Source organism: Ixodes scapularis, unplaced genomic scaffold (assembly GCF_016920785.2).
Source record: "Ixodes scapularis isolate PalLabHiFi unplaced genomic scaffold, ASM1692078v2 ptg001990l_1___fragment_2___debris__unscaffolded, whole genome shotgun sequence".
In the NCBI taxonomy this organism is placed as follows: Eukaryota; Metazoa; Arthropoda; class Arachnida; order Ixodida; family Ixodidae; genus Ixodes; species Ixodes scapularis.
The window spans coordinates 99,828-124,592 of NW_024610226.1; the positions used below are offsets into that span (position 1 = coordinate 99,828).

Consider the following 24,765-nt stretch of genomic DNA (forward strand, 5'->3'; position numbering starts at 1 on the left):
AGCATGGGGCCCCTACAGTAATATATCCCAATTAAGTGTCAATTTTTCGGGAAAAAGCCCATTCTGCGAGTAAATACGGTATGCCTTCATCAGGTACTGAAAGAATGAAAATATAAGGCAACTTATATCAATTCCAGCCTAACTTATCAGAGTGGAGCAGGCACCAAGAAGCAATGGGGACGATCAAGCAGCTCCAAAAGCGCAACATGATGGTATTCATTGACTTTCTGCATACACATAGCATCCGGCCAATTCAGTCAAGCATGTTTTTACACCAGCCTTAAACTGCATTTGAATTTATTGTGAAATGAAGCATATCATTTTTCTTTAGAGCAGGGCATTGGGATGAATAGCCAAATGCAGGAGTGCCTACTACCGACATACAGATTGTAGGAACTGCTTGCATCCCTCCCTTGTGTAGGCCCTAATCCATGGGTGCAACTGCCAGGGTTGTTTGACTTTTAGCCGGAGCGTACCATTTCGTGCTGTGGAAGAGGTTGCCATCTCGCTAGCCAACCCTCAAACACTCCTCCGCCAGGTTTTTCCGACTTTTGGGAAGACCCATGAAGGATTGCGCTGGCCAGTCGGCGCTCCCTTATTTGAGTAAGTGGCCGTTTGCAGTGTGTTCTAGATTGTATGCCAGCGACGAGTCGTGGTACTAGGTCGTCTGACTGACGATGACGCACGTGCGATTTCCCTGGCTTGGGGTCAACGGGCACTGCAGGCTCCTTATGTCTACGGTTCACCCGACTGGAGTGTGTTTTCGGGAACCAATAATCACTGTTAAATAGTGGGATCATCATTGTTCGCAGCAACGCGTCGGCAAACCCGGCTATGCAACCCCTTTTGCTGGTAGCTGTCGGCCGCGTGGTGGGATGGGCATCAGGTTCCCTTTGAGCACTGGCCCCCGTACGTAAAGGTAGGTATTCCCATCAAATTGAGCGCACTGTTTACGAACAAGTGAAGGGGGCAAGAGTGCTTTGCCAGTGAATTAAGAGACTCGAGCTGATTCTTAGTAAAAAGTTTAACCGCAGCATCTTAGCAACTGAAATGGTGAGCGGCTCAAAGCATACCGCATAGTGCTCTCGGCTGCCTTACTTCTTCCTTTCTCGTCACCTGACACACTCATTATTGCAACGTTTTCTAAGATCTGTTTCATGGCAGTATTACTGCATCTCTCCACTCTTTTTTCTCACTCATAGCAGTTACAATATTATAGGGTACATACAAGATGAGTCAGCACTTTCTTTTGAAAACACCATTGTATTCCAAAATCTCCAAAACACCTAGAATGGCAAAACGTGCTGAACACTGCATTGAATGAATGGCCTATTGTACTACACAAAAAATGCTAGGCTTCAGAGTATGACACTGCAATCCGTGATCTCCATAAAATCCTTAATACCAAAATTGCAACAAATAGAAAATCCTATTTTGTATATAGACTGTGCAATTATGCTATATATATATCACCAGTCACACTCCTTTGGCAATAAAACCACATGGCAAAGTGTACATCCCGACGTTTCATACAAAACTTAGCGTCATCCATTTTCATGGATGATGCCAAGTTCATAACTTTCAAAACATGGATGATGCCAAAAATAACCTTAAGACAAAAAAACAGAAAAAGAACATAGTTCATTAAGTAACTTTAAAATTAAACCTTCCAGAAATAAATAAAGGCACTCGCTCAAAATGCAGCTCCTCCTCGGAACTGAATGCCAACGCTTAACAGGAGAAACCTCACAGTTGAGCTCCAAGCTTCATAAACAATAATTATAAAAAAGCAACCACGCCATGGCCAGGCTCTGTTCCCCTGTGTATCATCTGATGTCTTGTTGCAAACACCCAAAGCAGTTCTCACACAACCCGACCGGCTCTAAAAATTTCCTTCTTTTCGATAAATCGACCTTCACATGACCAGAAGCAAGCAACGCTAAGAGTGGAGGAGATGTCACTGGCCACCACCACCAGAGCCTGTCCCATACAATGACAGCGCCGAATGTGACTAGGTCCTGAGCTTGGCTAGATAGCCTTCCACCGCCAGGCGGGCATTGTAGATGCATTCGTTGACCCCTAGTCCCTGGTACGAGGCCCCCAGAGGGGTCAGGTTCAGTCCTCGGTCTGCAATGTGCTGCTGGATTCCAGAAAGCTTCTGCACATGGCCCACTAGGTACTGGGGCAGGCAGTCCTGAGGGGAAGCAAAGGACAGGCTTATGACATGCTCCGAGAACGTGCAATGCATACAAATAATACAAAGCAGATCTCCCGAACAAAATTTTAGGGTGCAAAGAAGCTGGAGAGGGTTCAACCCAGAGACCAGGAAGAATGAGCGTCGACATGACACAAAAGTCTCGATTTCTGTTCATTAACTTTTTCCTGACCGCACCCATAGGCCATCAATGATCGACGGTTTCCAAGCTCCATCAAGAAATTAAATTTAGTGCAGAGAATTATGTTCCTCAATCTCATGGACAGCCAAAGAACTGTAGTTTCAATTCCAATGTAGGTTTGAGCTTTATTACAAGCTCAACCTGTCAAAAAATAGTCTTGGGAGCAGTAGCTACACTTATCTAACATGGCTAGCTGCTTGCCTCAATCTTTGTAACAAAGATGGCATTACAGGGGTGGAACTCATGAAATGTACTTGGGAGCAGCCACGGGAGCAGCTGAAATAGCTGTTTTGGAGCAGGTTGGGAGCAGCTAAAACTACGTTCTGGAGCAGGCTAGGAGCAGCTCGGATCAGTTTTCATTGCACTTCAGCTTGCGTCTTAGACAAGCACGGGAGCGATTTCAATCGTACTTAGCAGAACAGATGAACATGAATGGTTAGGGACCTAGGTAGATGGGATAACAGTGTAACAGATGCGAAAACTTGAAACTTTGTGAGCCTTAATGAGAATCAAAAAGCCAGTACCCTGTTTCTCAAGATAGCGTCCTTGATATTTTCCGAGCGGCTTTCAGCTGCTCAAAATGCAAACCAGCACTGCTTATCGCACAACCCACACGTGCTCGACATAGTAATTATATGTGCGAACCCCGTGACGTGAGCAAGCAATGGACGTGCAGTTGCACGGAAGAACAGGGCAACAAATTTCGCGTTTATCCTATTGTGCAACTCGATTACGAAGCAGCAGACTGCGATTAACGAAGTTATCGTATTTGCAGCGATAAGCAGGAGCAAGGTTAAAGTACGCCGCGGGCAGATCTATCACTCGCAAAAGAGCTGCTGGCCGGAAAGGTTTCGGATCGGACCGCGTTTCAGTTCAATCAAATCACGATTTATCTTGCGAGAATGCGGTTCCAACTTCTAACGATGAAGCACTAAAAGGAATATCTTGCTCATTTGTTTTCAACTGGCTGACGTCCGGATCCCGGGCCGCAGAGCCTCAGGCAATCTGACACCTAACGACTCGACCTCACCTCAGCCGACTTGCTTAACCGCTTATGGTTGAAGAATAACAATCCAGTCGCAGGTGGTGTGGCGCTTAGAATCCGAGTTTTTTCGCGCGCTTCCGACTCGGGATACACAGGGAGAATAAACAGAACAAAGGATTGCAAGGCCGACCAGGCTGAACGCGCTCATTGTTGCCAATCGAGTCAATAAAACCGAAACCAAGACAAAATAAAAAGTTTCTTGGCGCACGTTTTGCGATCTGGCGCATAATGGCGCGAGGTACTGGCTGTGGCGCAGTTTCTGCAACATGGCGCAGGATGGCGCAGACATATGCGTCTGGCGCAAAATGGCGCAAATGGCGCAGCCGTTCCACCCCTGCATTATCTACATAATTCAACTCTACTGCGGCATATTTTTAGACCTCAAGAGCTCTGGAGACACATCAAATGAAGTTATAGGCGTTGCTTAACAGATGGTTGTTGGTAAGCATCACTTTAATTTCCAATGCCGTCCTGAGCCGGCGTGCACGTTTTATGTTACCCACAAGGCGTAGAAAAACGCTAAATATCAAGGAACTGCAATCAAGGCTATGACAAAACCAAGGTAGAACACAAAGAAATAACTCTGCTGGGGATGTGAGGTGTACTGCTTGTGCTTCACCAATATATGCATTCCTTCTGTGAAAAGTGCACATGTCACAGAAGCTAACTCTTCGTCAAACCACAAATAGACATCAGTCAGAGTACGCTTACTTTCAGATTGCCGTGGGTGTGGGCCGCATTTTGTATATATTAATTTTTCTTTTACTTAATGTTTAATTCTAATAACTGTAGGAGTGTCAGCGTTTCTACGCCTTCTGCACATACATTGTAATTTTCAAAAATAAAGATTTATAATATTTTTTCACATTAATACCAACATGAAAATGCAAAATCTAAGTTCCATAGTAACCGGCTCGATAAAATTCCGGCATATAATTCACAGATATTACGTCTCTCAGTAGTTTCCTACTGAAACAATAGTTTTATAAGGTGGGATTTGCTGCCAAAAACTGAAGCCGAGATAAATGCACTTGAAGTTTCAAGATGACGTTTTAAAAAATTTCTTTTTGCGTCTTAAATGTTAGAAATTTTTTCCAGCGGTGTAGGTGATGTCTTCCTCAAACTTCTTCTGATATACTGACATTGCTTTCAGCTATTTTCACTTGTGGATGACGAGTGCAACACAGTGCAGCACGCCTCACCAACGTATAAAGAATAATTATTTTTGCCATTGTTTGTCGGTGTACATTGACAAGACTTTGTGAGAGTGTTCCTTGTTATCCATACATGCCCAAACTCGGCAGTTCTGATAATGCATTTTTCGAAAAAAAAAAAGGTGCAATTCAAGGTAGTGTCCCCCCTTAAAGTACTTCCCAACACTGTATTTTTGTAAGCATATTTTACAAAAACGAAGGCCAATAACCGCTATTATTGACTCCCACAAAATTGGCCTGACCATTCTTAGCGACCATTTTTCGATGTTTGGGGAGATTCAAACCAAGGTTGTAGGCGTATTGAGAAAAAGTAACGAAATTTGTTACTTGTTACTTGCAAATAAAAGGAACGCAATACCTACCTATATGTTGCCTCAAAAAAAGGAACATGTTACCGTTACCAGCAAAATATAACGCACATTCCTCTTTCAAATTATGAATCAACATGTTTTACTTTTTTGACATTAGAGGAGAGGTACGCATAAGCGCCATATTTCAAGAAAGATTATGTCCATACAGAAACTGAACGTACCTTATATTTTTTACAGTTTCACCTAAATGCTCACAACACCAAAAACGCCATAAACTCAGAAATTCACATAACTTGGCGCATAGAAACACACAAAAAAAATTTAAGTGTAATTTTTTAAAGTCTGGAAACAATTTGAACTATGTTACTATTACTCGAAATGAGTAATGTATGTGACTCGTTACTGTTTCAAAAACATAACCAGTACGTTAGGCATTACTGAAGAAAAGTAATGCGTTACCGGCAACGCCGTTACTTTACCGGCGATAATGATTTTGACCTTACTGGACGGCTTTGAAAAGGTGCCCCAAATTAGCAAGGGTAGAAATGGCTTGGAATTTTGGGAATAGGAAAAGTCCCGGCACACCGAGCTATACAGTCGCAGACCCATTTTTCTAACTTCGCAGAGACCAAAAAACGCCTGAATAATAGAGAAATCCGAAAAATCAGCACATTAAATAACTTGCCTTTATTATGTCTAAGCGGGCTTAAAAAAAAGCCATAAATAGTGCCCTGTTTAAGTTTATGCCCGAGCGCCTTGTTTTAAGTTACGCCTCCGTTCGCATTGGGGCAACCTTCTGTTAGCTTGGGAATTGCTGCCTCCTTTTCCAGTGTTGTGGTCTAGTACTTTTTCGTTTTCCTCCGGTCGTTTTACGCAGCCAAGGGGGAGTGCACACATCAGTAAAATTAGTATTGCTTGTGCATGTAACAATCTTAAAGAGGCACCCATGCATTCCTTTGCAGTAGGTATATTTAATTTTGTGTTCGGTGAATAAAAGCTTGGTATCCAGTGACTTGACCCGTCTTGAAGTTTTGCCGATCATTCTAATAGACACACGGATTAAACAAAAGCAATAAATGAACACTTATTTTACACCATAGTAATGCACTTCATGTCAGTAGAGGCGTGCAAATACTTTGGTTAAATTTTTTACTTTTCCTTGAACCGTCATATGAACCGGTTTAAACCGGTCTGAACCATTATTTTTTACGCTCCGGAGCTGAACCTGAACCAATTTCAATATCTGCACCATAACCTGAACCAAACCGAAAAGAGTTTTGGTCCAACACCCTGGTTATCATATTACTTAGGAAGCCGCAGGCACTCACAATGGGCCAAAGAGCCAGCCACGCAATGCACCACTCAGTGGCAACGATTCGTGAGAAAATTCTTTGTGGCTTAGCAGTACTTTGTTCATGCCTAAGCCAAAAGTGCGGTGAAAGCTACGCGTTCGCCGAGCCAATCAACTGCCTGCCTTACATCCTCTAATCCAGCTTTCGACGCGTGGGTACAAGCGAGAGCGTGATTACGTGGCAAAAGATTGACGTACAGTCGAACCCGGATATATTGAATTCAAAGGGGATCATAAAATAGTGTGATATATCAATAATTTGATATACATAGATATGTTAACTTCAGCTCCCAATTGAAATTTCCCCACGTCTTTGCTAATACCGAAGACTGCGACAAACGGAACCTTACCAGATAGAGCCTCTAAAAGCCGCTAAATACAGTAGAACTTAGTTGGTGAAGATGACAAACACCGCCAGCTTTACGCGACGTTGTTTGCAATCGTTCACACCTGGCCGCAACCTCCACAAAGCTTCAACAACAAAAAACAAAAATAAAAAAAAATAAAAAAAAAAACAAGCTGCATAAAAAAAAAAACTATATAGAAGTTAAGCAAGCAACAAAAAAGAAACCTCACTAAATTCAGACAGCAAAAGGACAAAATAAAAGAAAAACTGGCAAAGCAACAACGGCGAAAGAAAAAGGCAAACAAAGATAAGGGGTTCAAAGAGCAAGTGCTCAACCATTGTTGTCAACAGAACACACTCGGCTTGACGAAGACAAAGACGCGTAGTGACAGCAGTGTTCAGGGAAAGAGCGCAGGCTACCATTCCAACATTGGGCACTCCCTGCCCTCCCTACGCGTGTGCGTGCCCTTCCCCTTGCTTTTGCCATCCCCCTTTTCTTTTTTTTTTAGAATTGCTTTTTTTATTGCATATCTCTGTACGCAAATGCTGGCTTGGCGGTTTGCCAGCACCGCAACGCGAGCTATGCACTCGCCGCAGGCACAGTCGGACTGCAGGAGAAGCGACGGGCACGCACCCGTGCAAGCGGTAGTGCTTTGTTCGCTATATCGACTGTTCGACACAGAAAAACGATGCTCCTATACTTTTAGATGTGATTTTTAAGGGGATGTTTGGACTGTTCGATAAAAACAGTCCTCGCTCGGGAACTCGTTTGTCGAGGCAGGTAGAGAGGACGAAATGCGGGCTGCACCTTGAGCAGGTCGACGCTGTGCCTGACCGGCGACTGGCTGATGCCCAGGTAGGTCTGTGCCGCCAGCTGGGCTGACTCGAGCAGTGTCTGCGGATCCACCGCATCCACTTCTCCAAACTGTTGCTTGAACCAGCGGCCACCAAGTAGGCACTGGAAGGTTAAATGCCGCTGTCAATCACTGGTGAATGTGCAAAAAATAAAATTGTTGTAGTGTTTGTCAGTTTTGTTTTATTAACAATGAGGGGAGGAAAGGGGGTTAGGGGGGTCTCTGAGCACATGGAGCAAAAGATAGTGCAGCAGAACCCAAGGATCCTTACTTCCATACCCCTTCCTGCCCGTTTCGATCTGGATGAGCACCGTACCAGCGTGTGTTTGCATAATCACTACTGCACAATGCACATTCAAGACCCAGGCGGGCGGTGGTACTGCCCTGGCTAAATTTCTCATCTACAGCTGAGACACCAGAAACAATGAGTAACTTCCCGCCATCTAAACATATGCGAGACAAAATTACTATCTATTCGACTTTAGACACTGGCTGTGCACACTTGACCGTCTAACTTTGGGAGAAGCACGAGTTAAGGAGGCAACTGACTTGAGAGGACTGACTGTTAATTATTCCCAACGTTACAAATCACATTTGTGACTCATACGCAAGGATTACTCACTTGTGCTATTATGAGTTGAAACACAAAATTTTATGTAATGATTCGGCATCTTTTTTTCACCTCAATATAATTTCTGTAGATCAACTGTATGCAAACTCACTAAGAAAATAAATATATGAATGAAATTTAAAAGGCTGTGTCTACAGTGCCGTCCGACGGCACCCCAATTGTGCCTACAAGTTGTGGGAGCCACTTGTTTCCCTCCCCCGAGAAGGCGTAAGCAGAGGACGTTCCGGGCAAAGCCGTCTGACTTCAAGCCCAGTCGCTCTGTATCGTGTCAGAGAGACTAAGCCACTATGCTGGCTTACTCCCTGCCACTCCTCCGCGCGTGTATCCGATTTCGGGGGAACAGCAAGGTCGCACGAGGGAAAGTCGATCCTGCCCTCCGAGTGGACGGCCGTGTGGTCGGGGAGTCCTGGATTGGACAACGGGCGACAAGTCGAGTCGCGGCGTGAGCTCGTCCGACCGGTGAGAGACTCAACGCTAGTGATTCCCCGGGCTCTGACAGTCGGCGTCCCCACTACCTGTGGACGTTCGTCTGCCGAGAGCCCTGGCCCCGAACTCATGCGACGACGGGTAGCGGTGTGAGCTCGTTCGACTGGCGATGACTCCGCTCGCAATTACCCCTTAGGCTCTCAGGTCGGCGGGTGCTGCGGGCACACATTGTGTCCACGGCTCGCTTGACCGCAGTGTCTTGTTAGGGACCCCTGGTACTCAATAAACGTTGTTGGATACCGGGATCATCGTTGTTGGCATGGCGTTGGCCGAACCCGGCGCGGCGGCCGCCCTTGCTGGTAGCCGTCGGCCGCGCAATGGGACGAGCATCGGATTTCCCCTTTGAGCACCGGACCGATCTCCGGACTTAAAGGTGCGTGACCCTCCCTCCTTTTATTCCCCACAAAACGCCATCCAAAAGAGAGTCGGAGGGCGCGTGTATCATTGGGGAGCGTGTTAAGCCAGCCCCCTGCCTGCGTTCACGCCGCTTCGCGGCGACAGTATGCGGCTGCTAATTACAAAACTACTGACCCATTTGGCCCCGTCGTACACGCCGCTTTGCGGCGTCCAGCCAGCAAACCAAGCCCCACTGTACCTCATGCACCTCCGGAAACAAAGTCCCATACCATTTCGTTCAGCAAAATTTCGGCGGCAACATTCGTTTTTTTCTGGGTTAATTGTAAAAAAAAGTAAATGTAAATATCGCCAAATGCGTCGGCAAAATAAAATGTATAAGAAAACAAAAACAAAAAAGTAAGCCCGCACTGGGGATGGAACCCGGGATCACTTGCTTAGGGGGGAGGCTGGTCTTTAGATGGTAAGAAGTTGGGGAAAATTTACTTTTGAGAAAATGGCTTTTCTGGTATTTAGACATAACCAACCACCCAGCTCTGCAAAATATTATTGCTGCATCTAATTTTTAAATATAAAAAAAATGAAGTCTTAATTTTCTACGAACATTCAATAGGAATGCACATACTTCAAGGGCTTTTTTCTCTCTTCGCACTTTTTTTCACAAGTACCGATGACTTGCAGGCATTTTCTGAAGTTTGTCTTGGACAATACAGTTGAAACCTGATTTTACGAAACCCGATTTCCCGAATTTCTCGATTTAACGAACAAATTCGGATTCCCCCCGCAGTTGCCCATAGGCTTAATGCGTTTACGAACTCGAAATAACGAAACAAACTTTGCCACCAAACCCGATTTAACGAATCATTCCGGGAAAGAAGATGCACAGAAAAAGAGGTTTTTCCAAATTTATGGCATCTAGAACGTATGGCAGTGTGCTCAAGGTGTAGGAGCGGTACAATCGACGCAGTGAATGCATTCTCGTTTTGGTTCTTACGAAACTACAAACCGAAACCGCACGGAACGACAGACTGCGCATTTCTTTCGAGGCTTTGGATCAGTTCCACCAGATGGCGAAAGCGGCGGCTGGTGCTTGATCTCGCATGCGACAGATGGCAGCACTGACGCTCTTTAGCTCCGCGCCTCCGCTTGCCTCCACTACTCTCGCCACTACCGGTTTCCACCACCCAATTGCCTGTGTCCTTCAGCTCTTCGCGCACTTTAGTTTTCTTTCTTCTGCTTTGATCTGCGCATTCTGCATCGTCGAAGGATGGAGCCTCCAAAGAAGAAAAGGAAAGTACTGACCCTTGAAGAAAAGGCGAACATAATCCGTGCTGTTGCGAGCGGACGGAAAAAATGTGACGTGGCCGCGGAACACGGCATCCCGGCGAGCACGCTTTCAACCGAAGGACGCCATCATCCTTGCAACTTCCTCTGGGAACGCATCCAAAAAAAAAAACCTGAAGACGACCCCGCACGAGAAGCTGGAAGAAGCCCTTTTTATCTGGTTTAACGACATGCGAGCCAGAAACGTTCCACTCAGCGGGGAAGTGGTGCAGCAGAAAGCGCTCGGTTACGCGTGTTTGCTCGGCTTTGACAAGTTCAAGGCAAGTCCCGGCTGGCTCTCGCGCCTCAAAGAGCGCTACGGGATTGTTGGCAAAGTGTCGAGCAAGGAGTCATCCAGCAAGAACAAGCAAGGAGCCGACAAGTGGCTGTCGGAGAACGTGCCGGAGATCCTGGGGAGGTACGCCGTGCAAGACGTCTACAACGCGGACGAGAGCGGTCTGTTTTATCAGATGCTGCCGGGCAAGACGCTTGCTCGGAAAGGGGAGCCTTGCCACGGCGGCAAGCAGAGTAAACAGCGACTAACACTGTTGCTGTGCGTCAACGTGGATGGCAGCGATAAGCGTGATCCGCTCATCATTGAAAAGGCCCAGAATCCTCGGTGCTTCAAAGGAGCTAGAAAACTATCGGAGGGAGTATGTGTGGAATACCAAAGCCTGAATGAGCCGCGCAATCTTCTCGGACTGGCTAAAAAGCTTCGACAACGACATGGGCCGCCAAAAGAGGAATCTGTGTCTGCTGTCGGACAATTGCACGGCGCACCACATCCCAGAGCTTCACCTGAAGAATGTGGAGTTGCGGTTCTTTCCACCCCAATGTGACTTCCGTCATTCGGCCCCTAGATCAGGGGATCATCAACAGTGTGAAATGCACATATAAGCGCAGGGTCATCGAGAAGCTCCTGCTGAACTTGGAAATCAAACGTGAGACCAAAATCGACGTGTACATGGCGATCGAGATGGTGGCAGCATCGTGGAGAGCAACCCGGTCCTCGATCGTTGTTAATTGTTTCCGGCATGCTGGCTTCCACACTTCTACTTCTGAGGCTGCGTCGGGCTCCACAAGCTCGCAACACGAGCAGGAAGAGGCATCGCCCAGTTGTTGGAAAGAGCTTCGTCAGCGTGACCAGGTGGCCGCAGGTCAGGACATCGACGACTTTGTGAACGCCGACGCAGACGCGGACACTGATACAACAGGAGTTCTCGACGGCGAGGAGATAGTGCACCTTGTTTCTGGCGCACAAGAAAAGTCTGAAGAAGCGAAAGGTCCAGATGCTGTCGAAGTTCTTGTGCCCACACCAAGCCAGGTGATGGACGCCGTCGGCCTTCTGAGGCGGTCTGCTGGGGCACACGAAGGTGCCGAGGACGCTTTGACCTCACTCGCCAGCTACGAAAAGCGTGTGCGCCCGCTGCTCACGGAGCGCACGCAGGCGAAAATTACGAGCTTTTTTCACTAGGCAATAAATTTGTCGTTCTCTCGAGAGCTGTGAGCCTTTTTCTTCTTTTTTCTAAACGCGCACGCAGTTGTGCTCTCGCTCATTCGCAAAGTTCTTGTGCGAGCAATTTTTAAAAAGTTTCGCCCGTAGACTGCGCGAATGTGATACTGCGGTAGTTCGTAAGATGCCGCTGCGCTAGTACTTCAAATTTATCCAATCCTATCTACGAAGTTCCCGATTTAACGAAATAATTCGCGGGTCCCGGTGACTTCGTTAAACCGAGGTTCAACTGTATTAAGACGTTTGGTGCCATTTTAACCAGGAAGAATGGAGCTGTGCGGTGATGTTATTTTTATAGTCTTCCAACTTAAGAGTTCTATCCAATTAATTACTTTCTTAAATAATGAGAAAGAATCTCTTTTACACTATAATTACAATAGTTTCTTAGTAACATAACCCTCTCAGTTAAGATCTAAAATAGCATCACCGCACAAATTTCACCTTTGTGAATGCAGTTGCATTAAAAATGTTGATAACATATGAATAGTTTTTCTCTACTGACCCGTAATAAATGACCTAATCAAATTAGACCAATCTCCCATAACTTGGGTTCTAGTAAAGATATTCAATATCTGAATGCATATTTGGAATAAGTGTGAAATGTGTTATACCAGTGTATAATGTGATAAGTATTCTTTTATAAATAAGAAAATTACTCTAAAGCCCCACATCACCCTTATGAGACGGACATCTTACCTCTAAGCTACACTCCGCTTCGTAAATCTCGTTTTGACAACTCGTTTTATACGAGACTTTTGGACGGCACTTGAACGCGTAAGTGAAGTACCGTCGGACAGCACTTGAACGCTCTGCAAGAGTGCCGTCGGACGGTACTCTAGACACTATGAATTTAAAATGGGCAGGGACAGTCTGCTTGATCTCTAAAACTACATGGGTTTTTCTTTGCATGTGACCTTTAGAGATTGTATAACAGCAGATACGGTCGAAACTCATTATAAAGAGCTAGCACTGCGAGCAGAAATTTGTTCACTATATGCGATATTCGTCATAAAAGTACACAAAAAAATCGATGCGAACGCTCACGCAATCGAGCTCGTGCAAGAACATGCACAGAACTATGATATAAAAACGAGCTATCACGGACCTCGAGATCCTTATCTATCACTAAGCAACATTAAAAAAAATAGGTCGCAACATGACAATATTAATTTGCAACACGAGAAACGACGTTTGCTGGATCCATGATTTAATTTATTCGAAGAAAGATCTAATTTTTGGGCTGGTGCCTCTTCACAGCGTTTTGAAGAGTGAAGTTTTCCACAGTGGCCATACATGAGAGCACCTTCTCCACTTCAGCCGTTTTTGGCGGCGAGGAGATTTTCTAAATAATTGTGCAGCTTTTGGGTCACGCTTGCGGCGTCTGCGCTAGTTACCAGCGGCTCTTCATTGTCGTCTTTGCTGTCGTTGTCATCGCCGAGCAACAGAACACGATCCACAGTTTCTTGATCGGTAAGCTCAGGCGCCACAACCAAGTTGTCGCCGGCAGAAACAAAATCCTTAAATGAGACGTTCAGCAGTGTCAACCGATGCTAGGTAGCCTCGTTGTGTCGCTTCGTCGGGTCTTTGTGCTGAACCTCATTGGCGGGTGGAACGAAGCCTGCGTTCACAAAACAGTTTCTTATTGTCGACTGTCTCACATCGTTCCATGACCCATACAATTCCAGCGTCATCTTCATGTTGATGGCTGCGGATTTCCCCTGGGCCTGTTTGCTCAAAGGCGGTTAACTTTAACAGCGGTTAAAAGTTAACCGCATTTCCCTACGAGGGGGGAATTTTAGGTCATATGACCGGCAGAGTAAGGACGGCGAGGAAGGATGGCAGTGCCCCGGCAAGCGAGCACCGCTCGCTTTGGAGCTAATGTGTCGTAGTAGCTGCAATATCGGGCACATTAGCCAGCAATGAATGGTGCATGAGGCTTTCACTTTGCCTTACCTCACTCAAATCACAAAACATGAGCACTGACCTCGCCTCGTTATTTAGATAGTTTTTCAATTGTAGCCCTTCCTGAGCCTAAATGAACGCAATAATTGTCGGCATGGCAACATCTTTGGAAAGTGGATTGCCTTGACTCAGACGGCTGGGTATTGATAGCACGCAGAAGCAGACAGCATCCCAATAGACCTATTGCTAGATTACCCAAGCATCAAGAAGAATGCAGTTATTGGTGTTCCATGTGTTGCACGTGCTGGCCTCAGCAGTAGTAACTTTTCTAAAGCAAATGCCTACAACAAATTGCATCTTGCACGCGCGTTCGTCAGCACTTTATTTTGATTATTTACTTCAAATCTTTTATATGGGGAAGGCCAGCGCACGCGGAGCGTAGAATTACACTTTCAGCGTTCTCCTCGATGCTTGGATAATTTAATAATAAGTCTATTTTCACTGGAGCAATAATTACACGGTTTTCAATTTATGATGGCGTTATATACAGTTCTTACATGCTGGCCAACCATGCTGCCGGTGTACTGCCTGCCTTTTATTGCTCACTTCTCCCTCATCATTTCTAGGACTGAACTTCGTCGTCGTCTTTCGAACTTGAAAGGAAATATCAACGAGGCTTGCCTTCTTCATTTCAGACAGCCAAACATTTAGAAGTATTCCAAGCAAGGGTTAATTTAATTTTACCTTAATCAATATCTGTACCACCAGCAACAAAAAGTGTTTCTTAAAGGGGCAGTGCAACGGTTTTAATGTTGAAAGAATTGCCAGTTTTCATTTTTTATATTGTTTATACAAGCCCAAGCGACCAAAAACACGTCACCTTTCCCCAAAAAACGGCTATAGTGTAGACCGCATATAACGTATGTCGCGGGAGTCGCGAAAATCCGCACTATAAGCGGTACCGCGTTATAACCAAAACATCAATTTTTCAGGCCAAAATACATGCCATGAGACAACTTACCTTTGTAAAAGAATTTATTTTATGTTAGATGAAAAATAAAGCTTAGTTTGAGGAAAGTCTTTATTTCACCAGACTAGTACAGTTATGTCTCAAGTGTGTCACACATTTTGAAAGAAATTAGCGGCTTTTGCCTGGTGCAGCCTTTTAACGGCGTCGCGGGTTGCGGACGGACGTTGCGAGCGTTCAGGATTGCTAACCCTAATCACTTTTCTCCGGAGATGAAAACGCGTGAAAATTCGCATCCTTCATACGGTACGCGCCAGTAATACCTTGAACTTTAGCACACGCATGAAATGCGCCAAATAAGAAATCCGGGCGATGTTTGAGGTCACAAATGCTTAGAAATCACCACTGTAGTCGAAGTAAACAAACACGACGACACGGGCATTTCTGCCGTCTTGAGAGCGCCGCCACGACATCGCTGCACGAGTAGGTGGATCTTCCCTTCTAGTACGTGCTGGGTTATCATAGCGACACACAACGAAAATTCACAGTCAAGGATAGCGCTTTTACGCAGAACGATGAGATGAACTCCGTCTACGACGACGATCACAACCGACACCATGTTTGCGGAGAAGCAGCCGGCCCGCGACCGGTACGCAACGCGCGCGAACACTTCTCCTCGATCTGCGATTGGTCTGTCGGTGCGGTTGTTTGTTTCTTTGTTTCCAACGCAGCGGAGGGACGCACGCACGTGAACGACACGTGCGTGCGTCCCTCTGTCGCTACGGCGACTGAAGCCTCTCTCTTCGCTTCTCCCCACTTCTTCGAGCAACATTCTCGCCCCGCGGCCCCGCGCCGTCAGCGCCGTTATCTAGTGTCGCACAGGGAAGCGTGCCCGCTGCTCCGGTCGTCGGCGCGGTCGGCGGGCTGTGCCAAAAACCGCACTATAGCCGGTATTTCCCTTTGCGCGCCTGCATTCTAAGCGGTATGTAAATACATGGAGTTCTATGGGAGGCGAACCGGTGGTTTAAGTTTGACTAGGGCTGGATGAGCGATATCTCAGTGTTTAATTATGGGGTGGTAGCTGGTGTCACCTACTGGTTGTAGCAAATATAACTAACTAACTGGCTTCCGTGGAAAAAGTTCCCGAAAAGGGGGGGCCAAAAACGCGCGCTACCGGGTTTTCGCGATGCAGCGCGGCATACATTTGAGCTTAAAGGGGCAGTGCAACGATTTTCAGACTTTGGCCAATTAACTGCGGAAATTAATCTGCATAACCTATGGAACGAAAAACCGAAAGCCGCATTTTCTTCCGAGCGCTAGTTCTTATTTTAAAAAAATGAAACAAATCGAAGGTCGAAGTGCCTCTCAACTCTCCTTGCTGACTTTCGAGTGACATCTCGGGGGGGTTCACGTGGTTTCCCCTTGGGCCCTTTCTTCAGAGACACCGGCTGCTTCCTCCGCGATTGTCAACTTTCAAAGGATCAGCCTCGTCGGAGGTCGCGGCGAGCGATGGACACAAAGGACGGTTCGCCACGGGGCTGACGGCGAGCGTAGCAGTGGAGGGGGACAGGGTTTGTTGACTTCCGCGCATCTCCCAGAGACGCCGTCATTTTAGTTCCCGTAGCCGCCCGTCCTTTGTGTCCATCGCTCGCCGCGACCTCCGACGAGGCTGATCCTTTGAAAGTTGACAATCGCGGAGGAAGCAGCCGGTGTCTCTGAAGAAAGGGCCCAAGGGGAAACCACGTGAACCCCCCGAGATGTCACTCGAAAGTCAGCAAGGAGAGTTGAGAGGCACTTCGACCTTCGATTTGTTTCATTTTTTTAAAATAAGAACTAGCGCTCGGAAGAAAATGCGGCTTTCGGTTTTTCGTTTCATAGGTTATGCAGATTAATTTCCGCAGTTAATTGGCCAAAGTCTGAAAATCGTTGCACTGCCCCTTTAAGCTCAAATGTATGCCGCGCTGCATCGCGAAAACCCGGTAGCGCGCGTTTTTGGCCCCCCCTTTTCGGGAACTTTTTCCACGGAAGCCAGTTAGTTAGTTATATTTGCTACAACCAGTAGGTGACACCAGCTACCACCCCATAATTAAACACTGAGATATCGCTCATCCAGCCCTAGTCAAACTTGGCTAGGTACTTTTTGATACCTAGTAGGGAAGGGCGGTTAACTTTTAACTGCGGTTAAAGTTAACCGGCTTCGAGCAAACGGGCCCTGGTTGATGTCAAAGACGACCTGCGTCACCAAGCACTTTCGATAAAAGTACTTCAGAGACCAGATGATCCCTTTATCCAGCGGCTGGAGGACAGAAGGTGTGTTCGGTAGCAGGAACATCAAGCCTTCAGTAAAGTCACCACCTTGAGCACGGAGCAGTTATCCAAAAGCAGCAGGACCTTCCTGTGCTGCCCATCCATGTCCTTGTCAGAAGCCACTAGCCAGTCCTCGAAACACTTCGACATCATCCAGGCCTTTCTATTGAACCAGTAGTCTGCCTGCGGTTGCTAGCATTCCGGAGGCACATCGGTTGAGCAGACTTTCAATGACAGTGAGTCACCTTTCGTCAGAGCCGCCCATGTTGGCCGCAACAACGAAACCGAAGTGAAAAACACTCCGGTCTCGTCAACGCTGTACACGTTGCACTCGCTGCAGTCCTGAAGCAGAAGTCGGAAGTTCTCCAGCCACTTCTCGCATGTCTCTGTGCTCACGGCGGAGGCTTCGCCAGACAATGTGTGGCAAACGACTTCTTGGCAGTTCTAGAAGCGCTGGAGCCAACCGCTGCTCGCACTAAGGTCATCATGCCCTAACAGACACGCCAGAATGATTGCTTTCGTTTGAAGAAGCTGACCAGACGCTGGCAGATTTCGCGCTTTTACGTCCTTAAAGGAGTACTCCGGCGATTACTTCGCGGTCCCCGATTTGTCTGAAATTTTGCTAAACTTGCCAACAAACACTGCTAAAATAGTACCTCCAATATTAGGTCAAGATATTTTTTTCCACAAAGTTACTGAATTTACACTTTTGGTCCTCACCATGTCTCTACTGGCAACAACGAAAAAGTGACGTCAGTGGAGGGCAGGGGTTCACTCTTTGGACTGTAGAATTTGTTACCAACTGATTCGAAGCAGTTTCATGGTGTCAAATGAATGCCTTAAAGGCTCACTGCAGTACCCGCACTCCAGCAAGGAACAAATGATTGGCATATTCTATTATTTTCTAGACTGCTTGCTTGACTGGCAAGCCTGCCCGCCACTGACGTCCCAGCACTGCAAAGTGCGGGTATACTTAAATGTTGGTTTTTGCATCGTTTTCATTTGCCGATTTCACAGTAACTATTATGAATTTCGCGATACTAAATAGCATATCAGAAAGGATAAAGGCCAGGGAGTCAGAAAATATAGTTAGTTGAGGTAGCTCGAAAAATCGCCGGAGATTAAACCATGGAAACAGAGTCTCTCCAGCGTACGGGTAGAGGCAAGGCCTAAGACCCTTTCGGTCAATTTTGAAGGTGTCATTTGCATACCGGACTTCAATCTTCTTCCTTGCACTCAGGATGGTAGATATCGTGCTTGGTCCAAGCTGAAAGTTCACAGCGATGTCTTTTTTCTTCCGACCGCTGTCCATCGCCCTCGAAACCTTCCCTTTTTTTTTTTCAGAAAGACGGCTTTCCACTCTGTCGCCATTTGCAGCTTTGCTACGAGTGGCGTGGTTGGCCAGACACGCCACTCTGCACTGGTTCTTGATGCCACAAATTGAGTCCAGCAGATGCGCCTCCGCCATTATCCGCTCGGTTCATAGGTGGCGCTACCTCCCGAGTGCAACTTTTTGCGCATTGGGCGATCTAAACTTTCGCAATTTTTATCGTTTTGAAAATACTCCTTGTTTTCTGTCTTTTCTACTTCTTAATAACTTTCATAGTATTTTGCAATGCAAGAAAAGCAGGAATTGCTTCGCTATAACTGGTAGCGTGTCAGATCTCACGGTTTCAGTTTCGTTATAGAACTAGAACTCCCATCCAAATAAAGCATGACCAACAAAACTTCGTGATTAGTTTGCTATATCCGATAATTCGGTATATCAGTGTTCAATATAAAGAGGTTCAAGTGTAATGTGTGTAAGCCGCACACTATAATAGCACTGAGCTCATCAAGTTTTAAAATAATTACAAATTGCGATTGTTTTTTCTTGTTGCTTTTTATTTGACGTTCTAATCTTTCACGTCCTTGCATAATGGCCTTCCCTCTTTGTTGTCAGATTAAGGCACCAACCGCACTATAACTCTGATTATGCCACTGTAAGAACATTCAGTATTGTTCACTGCACATCTGCTTACTCTCCTTTGGCTTGCCGCAATCTTATTTCTTACATTTCATATTTCTAAGGCATCTTCGGGGAAACAAGTCAAACATTTAACCCCGACATAATACCTCTAGGATCCTCAACACCAACCGAAGAACTGCGGGTCGTTGGAATTATCGCCTCACTCAAACGTAGCTGTACTATCCTTTAGTCGGGCAGTAGCGCAACCAGAAAATATTTCTTAAGCTGCATTTTTCTACCTCACCAATAAAAGATATCATTAAATAAAATGAGGCATTTCCATCAAACAATTATACACTCTAAAGGTAAATGGTAAACAAACAATCCCCATGTGAAGATGGAATAGAGTAGGAAAAGGCAATGAAGCCGTACATTTCATGAGAGGAGCCACAACACTACTTACGGTTATCCGAGTCTTGACGTCGTACTGCCCGTCATGTTCGGGAAAGCAGCACGAGTCAAACAATACGCTAAGCACGTGAGGCACCTCCCGAGAAGGCACGAGAAATCCGGGAGCCTGCAATGGGAACCCACAGTTACTCTCCAGCGCAAAACTAGCAGAGATTGGCAGCATCGCAAGAATTTCCAATGCCAACGCTCGCTCCGCAAAACACTCGCACTACAAGAAGCATAAAACTATTTCCTATCAAAAATTGCACTGACAATCGTCCGACGTGATGCAAATCAACAGCGTCACCTGGTGCATCATTTTTATTGTATTGCTTCGCGATTGATTGGAAATTCCGTCGATGTTGCGCCGTGTGGTGTTTCGTGTAAACCACAACCAATCGCACACGAAACAGCTAGCAACGAACACGTTCTCGCAGACGCGCTGCACAAATTGCACGGTCGCACCAGCATGTCCGTTCTCCGCTCAGTAACTTTCTCCTCTACGTGCCGCCTCACTTTACCACACGGCACGATCTCGATGTTGAGTTAGTTCCATCCTAACATCCGGTCTGAGACCGTCGGTGCCAATGTGTCGACGACGGCCTCTCACGGGCATGTTTAGTCTGCCAAGTAGTTGCCACTCGCTCCGGCGTACGCTTCGGTTGCCCCATTCTTGTGCGCAGAGACTTAGAGTGCCCAGGGAACGGACCACCAAAGGTGAGAAAGAGCAGGTGGCAATGAGTGCAATCACATGACCCCCAGTACAATCGCAATCGGCCGAACGCATCACGCCTCAACTGCGACTATTATTGGCGAAAGGGCCAGGGTATCGCTGCTTTGCTCGCCCCCTCCTGGCACCAAAGCCACCTGCAACAAATGTGAGCATGCTCCGTTTGTTTTTGACAACATGCCGCTTGCTTGCTACAACGAGCCCAATACGGCCAACGCCGTGAAACAGCCTCCCGACAAGAGACTTTGATGCACAATTGTGCTTTATAAAAACTTCGGCTCAAAAGTTGTGCAAATGAACCAACCACTCACCTCCTGAGACAAAACCTTGCCCTTGTACTCGAGGTTGACAGAGGCCACATGTACCGTTGGAATACCGAGCAACATGCTTGCCAGCTCTGGCCAGTCATGGGTCATCAACTGGGACAGTCCTGCGAGGACGTCAAATTTACAGTCCTCAACACTCTCGAGGCCCAAATGCTGCCACCCAAATATAACGGAGTTAACAAGTACCATATTTACTCGCATAATGAACACGGTCTTCTTCCCGAAAAAGTGACACATATTTGGGGGATGCCTTCATTACGCCGGGTAAAATTTTTGCATTTACACACTTCATGCAGGCACGTCTTCACTGATGAAGGCACACCCACAGCTGGTCAGGGGCGTGCCACAGTAACCATGCTTTATAAATTGCGAACCTCTTTAAGGTGCTTTCAAAGTTCCTTTGTCAAAGGAAAAGCGCCCTACGAAGCTCACTCAGCACGGAGAGCAACACGTCTCTACTTAAGCCTAACCATTTTTACGACTTCACTGTCCAAAAGCGGACCGCAGACAACGGCGAGTTTGTTGGCATCAATGCATCCGATAAGCGGAAAATGTCCAAGGCTGGGCAATTCCTCGACCCAAGCTTCGCCAAGTGTGAGCGCCGCTCGGTTTTACAGTTGATTACTTCCGCAACTACGTATTTACAGCCATTACAAGAGCGCCTTGGCTAGGCTTGACTTGGCTCCATCGCTTGGTGACATAACGAAATTGGCTTGGTGAGTTGGACGCATTTGGAGACTCGCAGAGCCGAAAATTGGAGGTGCGTTCATTACGGGAAGGGAAAGGAAGTCCAAATATTGGTACCCATTGTGAGGGGTGCGTTCATTATGCGAGTGCCTTCATTATACGAGTAAATACGGTAGGTGCTGAATACACTTTGCACACAGGATGTTTTTCTAGTGCGTCCAGGATCTTTAAAAAAAAACCTTACGTTAAGACCCTGTGTGCTAAGTTGGCGGCAATGTAGGCCACAGGAAATGAGGCGAAATGGGTTAATTAGTTTGCTAATCGACTAAAAGGTTTTGATTAACCTTTAAAGACATCCTTGGAGGGCATATTTTATTTGGAGAATTGATGCCGCACCTTGAAATTTGTATTTGAAAATTCGTAGTGGGTGCAACAGCGCAAGAAGAAAATTAGACGTTTACAATTCTCCGTAGTGTCGAATTAGAGCACAGCTCTTGAGGAGGATGGGAGGGTACGGAGGGGAGGGTAATACACCACCTAGTCTTCTACTTCCTTTCCATTTAGAGTGAAATTTTCGCTAAATTTCCTGTTAAATTTAGCAGGGAATACTTTCCGCTAAATTTAGCGGGGAAAATTTTTTGGAAAATTTAGAGGGAAAATTTTCCCACAAAATATAGCAGGATTTCCACCAAATTTAGCAGGGATTTTTCTCCACTAAATTTAGCAGCAGGGAATTGTTTCCACTAAATTTAGAGGGGAATTGTTTCCACTAGATTTAGAGGGGATATTTTTCCGCTAGATTTAGCGGAAAAATTTTTCCTCTTAATTTAGCAGGAAAAGTTTTCTGCTCAATTTAGCGGAGAAATTTTCCCGCTAAATTTAACGGAAGATACTTTGCGAAAATTTTTCCACTAAATTTAGCAGGGAAATTTTCCTATGATGCAACGCGCAGTGACGCCCACTTGCATTATTCCCATAATGCAATGCACAGTTACATTGACGAAGAAGGGGACAACACTCAAGCCGGAAACGGGTGCCTAAGGGCTGCGCTCTAAAATGTCACCCTTTGCAGAGCTTGAAACCAAAACTAAGCGAGCTAAGAGAGGTGCTACCGCAGCCAGTTTTGTTTGTGAACCTGGCAGGAGCAGAGGAATCGACATCGCTGGCACTCTTTAAAAGTTATTTGAAACTTTTTAGTTAACTAGCTAACTGTGTAATACATTTCAGCTTTGTTCTAGTGGCTGCCATAGCCCCAACAACTTGGCCCCAAAGCTAAAAAAAGCCCTGACAAGTCTTTTTTTTTTATGTATTTTATTTTAGACCGATTAGAAAAGAAATTAGCAAAGTATAGTATGGGTCTGTTTATCTTCAATGTCCCCCTTTCGTTATTGAAAAAAAAAAAAAATTAAAACTGCGGCATTGCATAATTTACATCTGTATAGAAAGAGGTCTCGAATTGCCAGTCATTACTTTACAAACAAAGGTATGTCATCTCCATACTTCTATGAGATAATGACTCAGTTCCACATTATGTTGATGTGTTCAATTTAAAAAAAAAAAACTTCCAGCCTTTCCACTTTGGTGAAGATGGAAGGCCAGCAAAGCTGTACTATTGTGGGATTTAAGTATATTTATAAAAACTGTTCAGCCGGTGTGGCGTCCTGTGGTCACTGGCCCTCGCGTTTGCACTTGGCTCAGTGATACGATCGTCGTCCGTGGCATTGGCCCACCGGCCCCGGTCACATCGCCACTTCTGTTCTCGGCGGTGTTCCAGGCGAGCAATCTGCTCTTCTTTTGCAAAGGATTCAGAACCACTCGGCTCAGTGGAACGCGAGGCAACAGCGGCTTCGCGGCGTTTTGCGCAGCCATTTGCGCTGCTGCGCACGTCGCCACCCCTTGCGCTCTTGCTCTTCTTCCTCGAACAGCACACGGCCAACCCATTTTGAGTCTAAAGGGCAACTGATAAGAGTGCTAACGCAATGTCGGTGTCACGGGATACAGGACACACACGAATGGTAGGTGAGATGACGACGTAGGGCGACGGTGAACTGGCTCGAGTTTTTGTGTCGACACACCGCTTGTCCGCTGAAACGATAATGGGGGAACTGGCCCAACTTTAGTGTAAAAAGAAAAAAAATCAACCCTCATAAAGTGTACAGCCATGGCCTAGCATCTTTCGATTAACAGAGACAAGCACTTCAAATGCACGGAACGTTCATGCCTTAAACAACTGGGCAGTCCCAGTGGCGTAGCCAGGGGGGAGGCTTATGGGGCTTCAGCCGCCCCCCGAAATCCAGCAGACTCTATAATATTGTCATGAATGACAAGGTGAAACAAAGAATAACCGGGGAAACTGAAATGTTTAACGGGGCAATCTTGTGCCCGAAAATAAAAAGGGAAACAGAAGAAAACAGCAGAGCGTTGCGCTCGTCAAAGTCGGCGTGACAGCAGAGTCGAACGCTGGGGCGAAACTGATCGCAGATCGCCACGCAGAGCCCCTTGTGTACGCGCGTTGGCTTCTGGAACAATCAGCCTAGAAGGTTCGGTGACTAGAACATTTGGAACTCGATCAGACAAGAATGATCTCAAAGTCATGAGAATGCAATGTTGAAAGGGTAAATAAAAGAACATTCCACTGACTGGAATCGAACCTAGACTTACCACGCGACAGTCAAGCGCGGTAACAACTTGGCCGCGCATGCGGTCACTCGCCAACCACGTGGCAATATAACCATGCATAATGACCTCCCCTCCCCCCCCCCCCAAAAAAAAAAAATTCCTAGCAGTCCCCAAGACAGTTAAGTGCAAACTTTGCTACTTACTGCGAGAAGGAATGCAGGAAAACACATGGTCAGCCTCCGTGGTCGACTCTGCAAACGACACCTGAGTCACGTAGCACAATCAAGATATTACATAATTGCTGCTCATAAGAATGCATACAAAAAGTAAGTTCAGGCTAATTCCTTTCATTTCGTCACAGATTTAGGGGACCACAGAAATTGGTTGCTTGAACTCCAGGGTATAGTAATTTTCTAAAAAGATGTTTTAAGGTGGTGGACATACACTTAAATTTAGTAATTAGATGGGTTAAATACTAAAAAAATAAAAGTGCTACTCTCTACGCCTGAATGCCCTGCTAAGTATTGTTCTTTCAAAACTGAAAATTTGTATTTTGTGCTGCTGAAACACTTCTTTTGATAGGAACAGTTCGAAAAACAATCGCACTGGCTAGGGTGACCATATTCCTCAAGGTAGAAAACGGGACATCCCAGCGCCCGAGGGGGGGGGGGAGGAGGACTATAAAGATTGAGATTGGGAGAAAAAATTTAATGCAAGAACTGATATTTCAAGACGTTAACGTACTACGTGCGTGTTGTATTCAGTAACTCAAAAAAGTATTTCTACAAACGAGTCTTCGCGACAGAAAAAAGTGTTTGTGGGCAAGAACAGTTCTCTAAATTTTACTGGGTAAATATTTTAAAGTACCTACGGTTATTTTTATAAAATATATCTTGTAACGAATAGGCACAGTTTCGGTTTACTTCAACTAGCTTTGTGCCAATTTCGAAACTATGCGCTCCTGTGAAAACGGGATATGATTCCTTGTTGGGACAAAAAGACGGG

The 24,765-nt window shown here is 46.0% G+C and overlaps 1 protein-coding gene across 1 annotated transcript; it reads right to left on the minus strand.

Annotated features, from left to right (window-relative positions):
* Positions 1-280: 280 nt before the first annotated feature.
* LOC121834639 (protoporphyrinogen oxidase-like) lies at positions 281-24,156 on the minus strand. Its single transcript, XM_042288354.1, has 5 exons — positions 23,964-24,156; positions 20,440-20,558; positions 19,412-19,525; positions 7,472-7,621; positions 281-2,194 (listed from the first exon to the last, which is right to left on the minus strand). Exons 2-5 carry the CDS (start codon positions 20,542-20,544, stop codon positions 2,012-2,014), a joined length of 552 nt encoding a protein of 183 aa, XP_042144288.1. The 5' UTR covers positions 20,545-20,558; positions 23,964-24,156; the 3' UTR covers positions 281-2,011.
* Between the last annotated feature and the right edge of the window lie 609 nt (positions 24,157-24,765).

Excerpts from the sequence above, each read along its gene's own strand:
- LOC121834639 (XM_042288354.1), bottom strand. The coding sequence starts at position 20,544 with ATGACCCATGACTGGCCAGAGCTGGCAAGCATGTTGCTCGGTATTCCA. Across the intron at positions 19,526-20,439 it reads GCAAGGTTTTGTCTCAGGAG|GCTCCCGGATTTCTCGTGCC; the intron begins GTGAGTGGTTGG and ends TTCCCATTGCAG. Across the intron at positions 7,622-19,411 it reads ACGTCAAGACTCGGATAACC|TGCCTACTTGGTGGCCGCTG; the intron begins GTAAGTAGTGTT and ends TTAACCTTCCAG.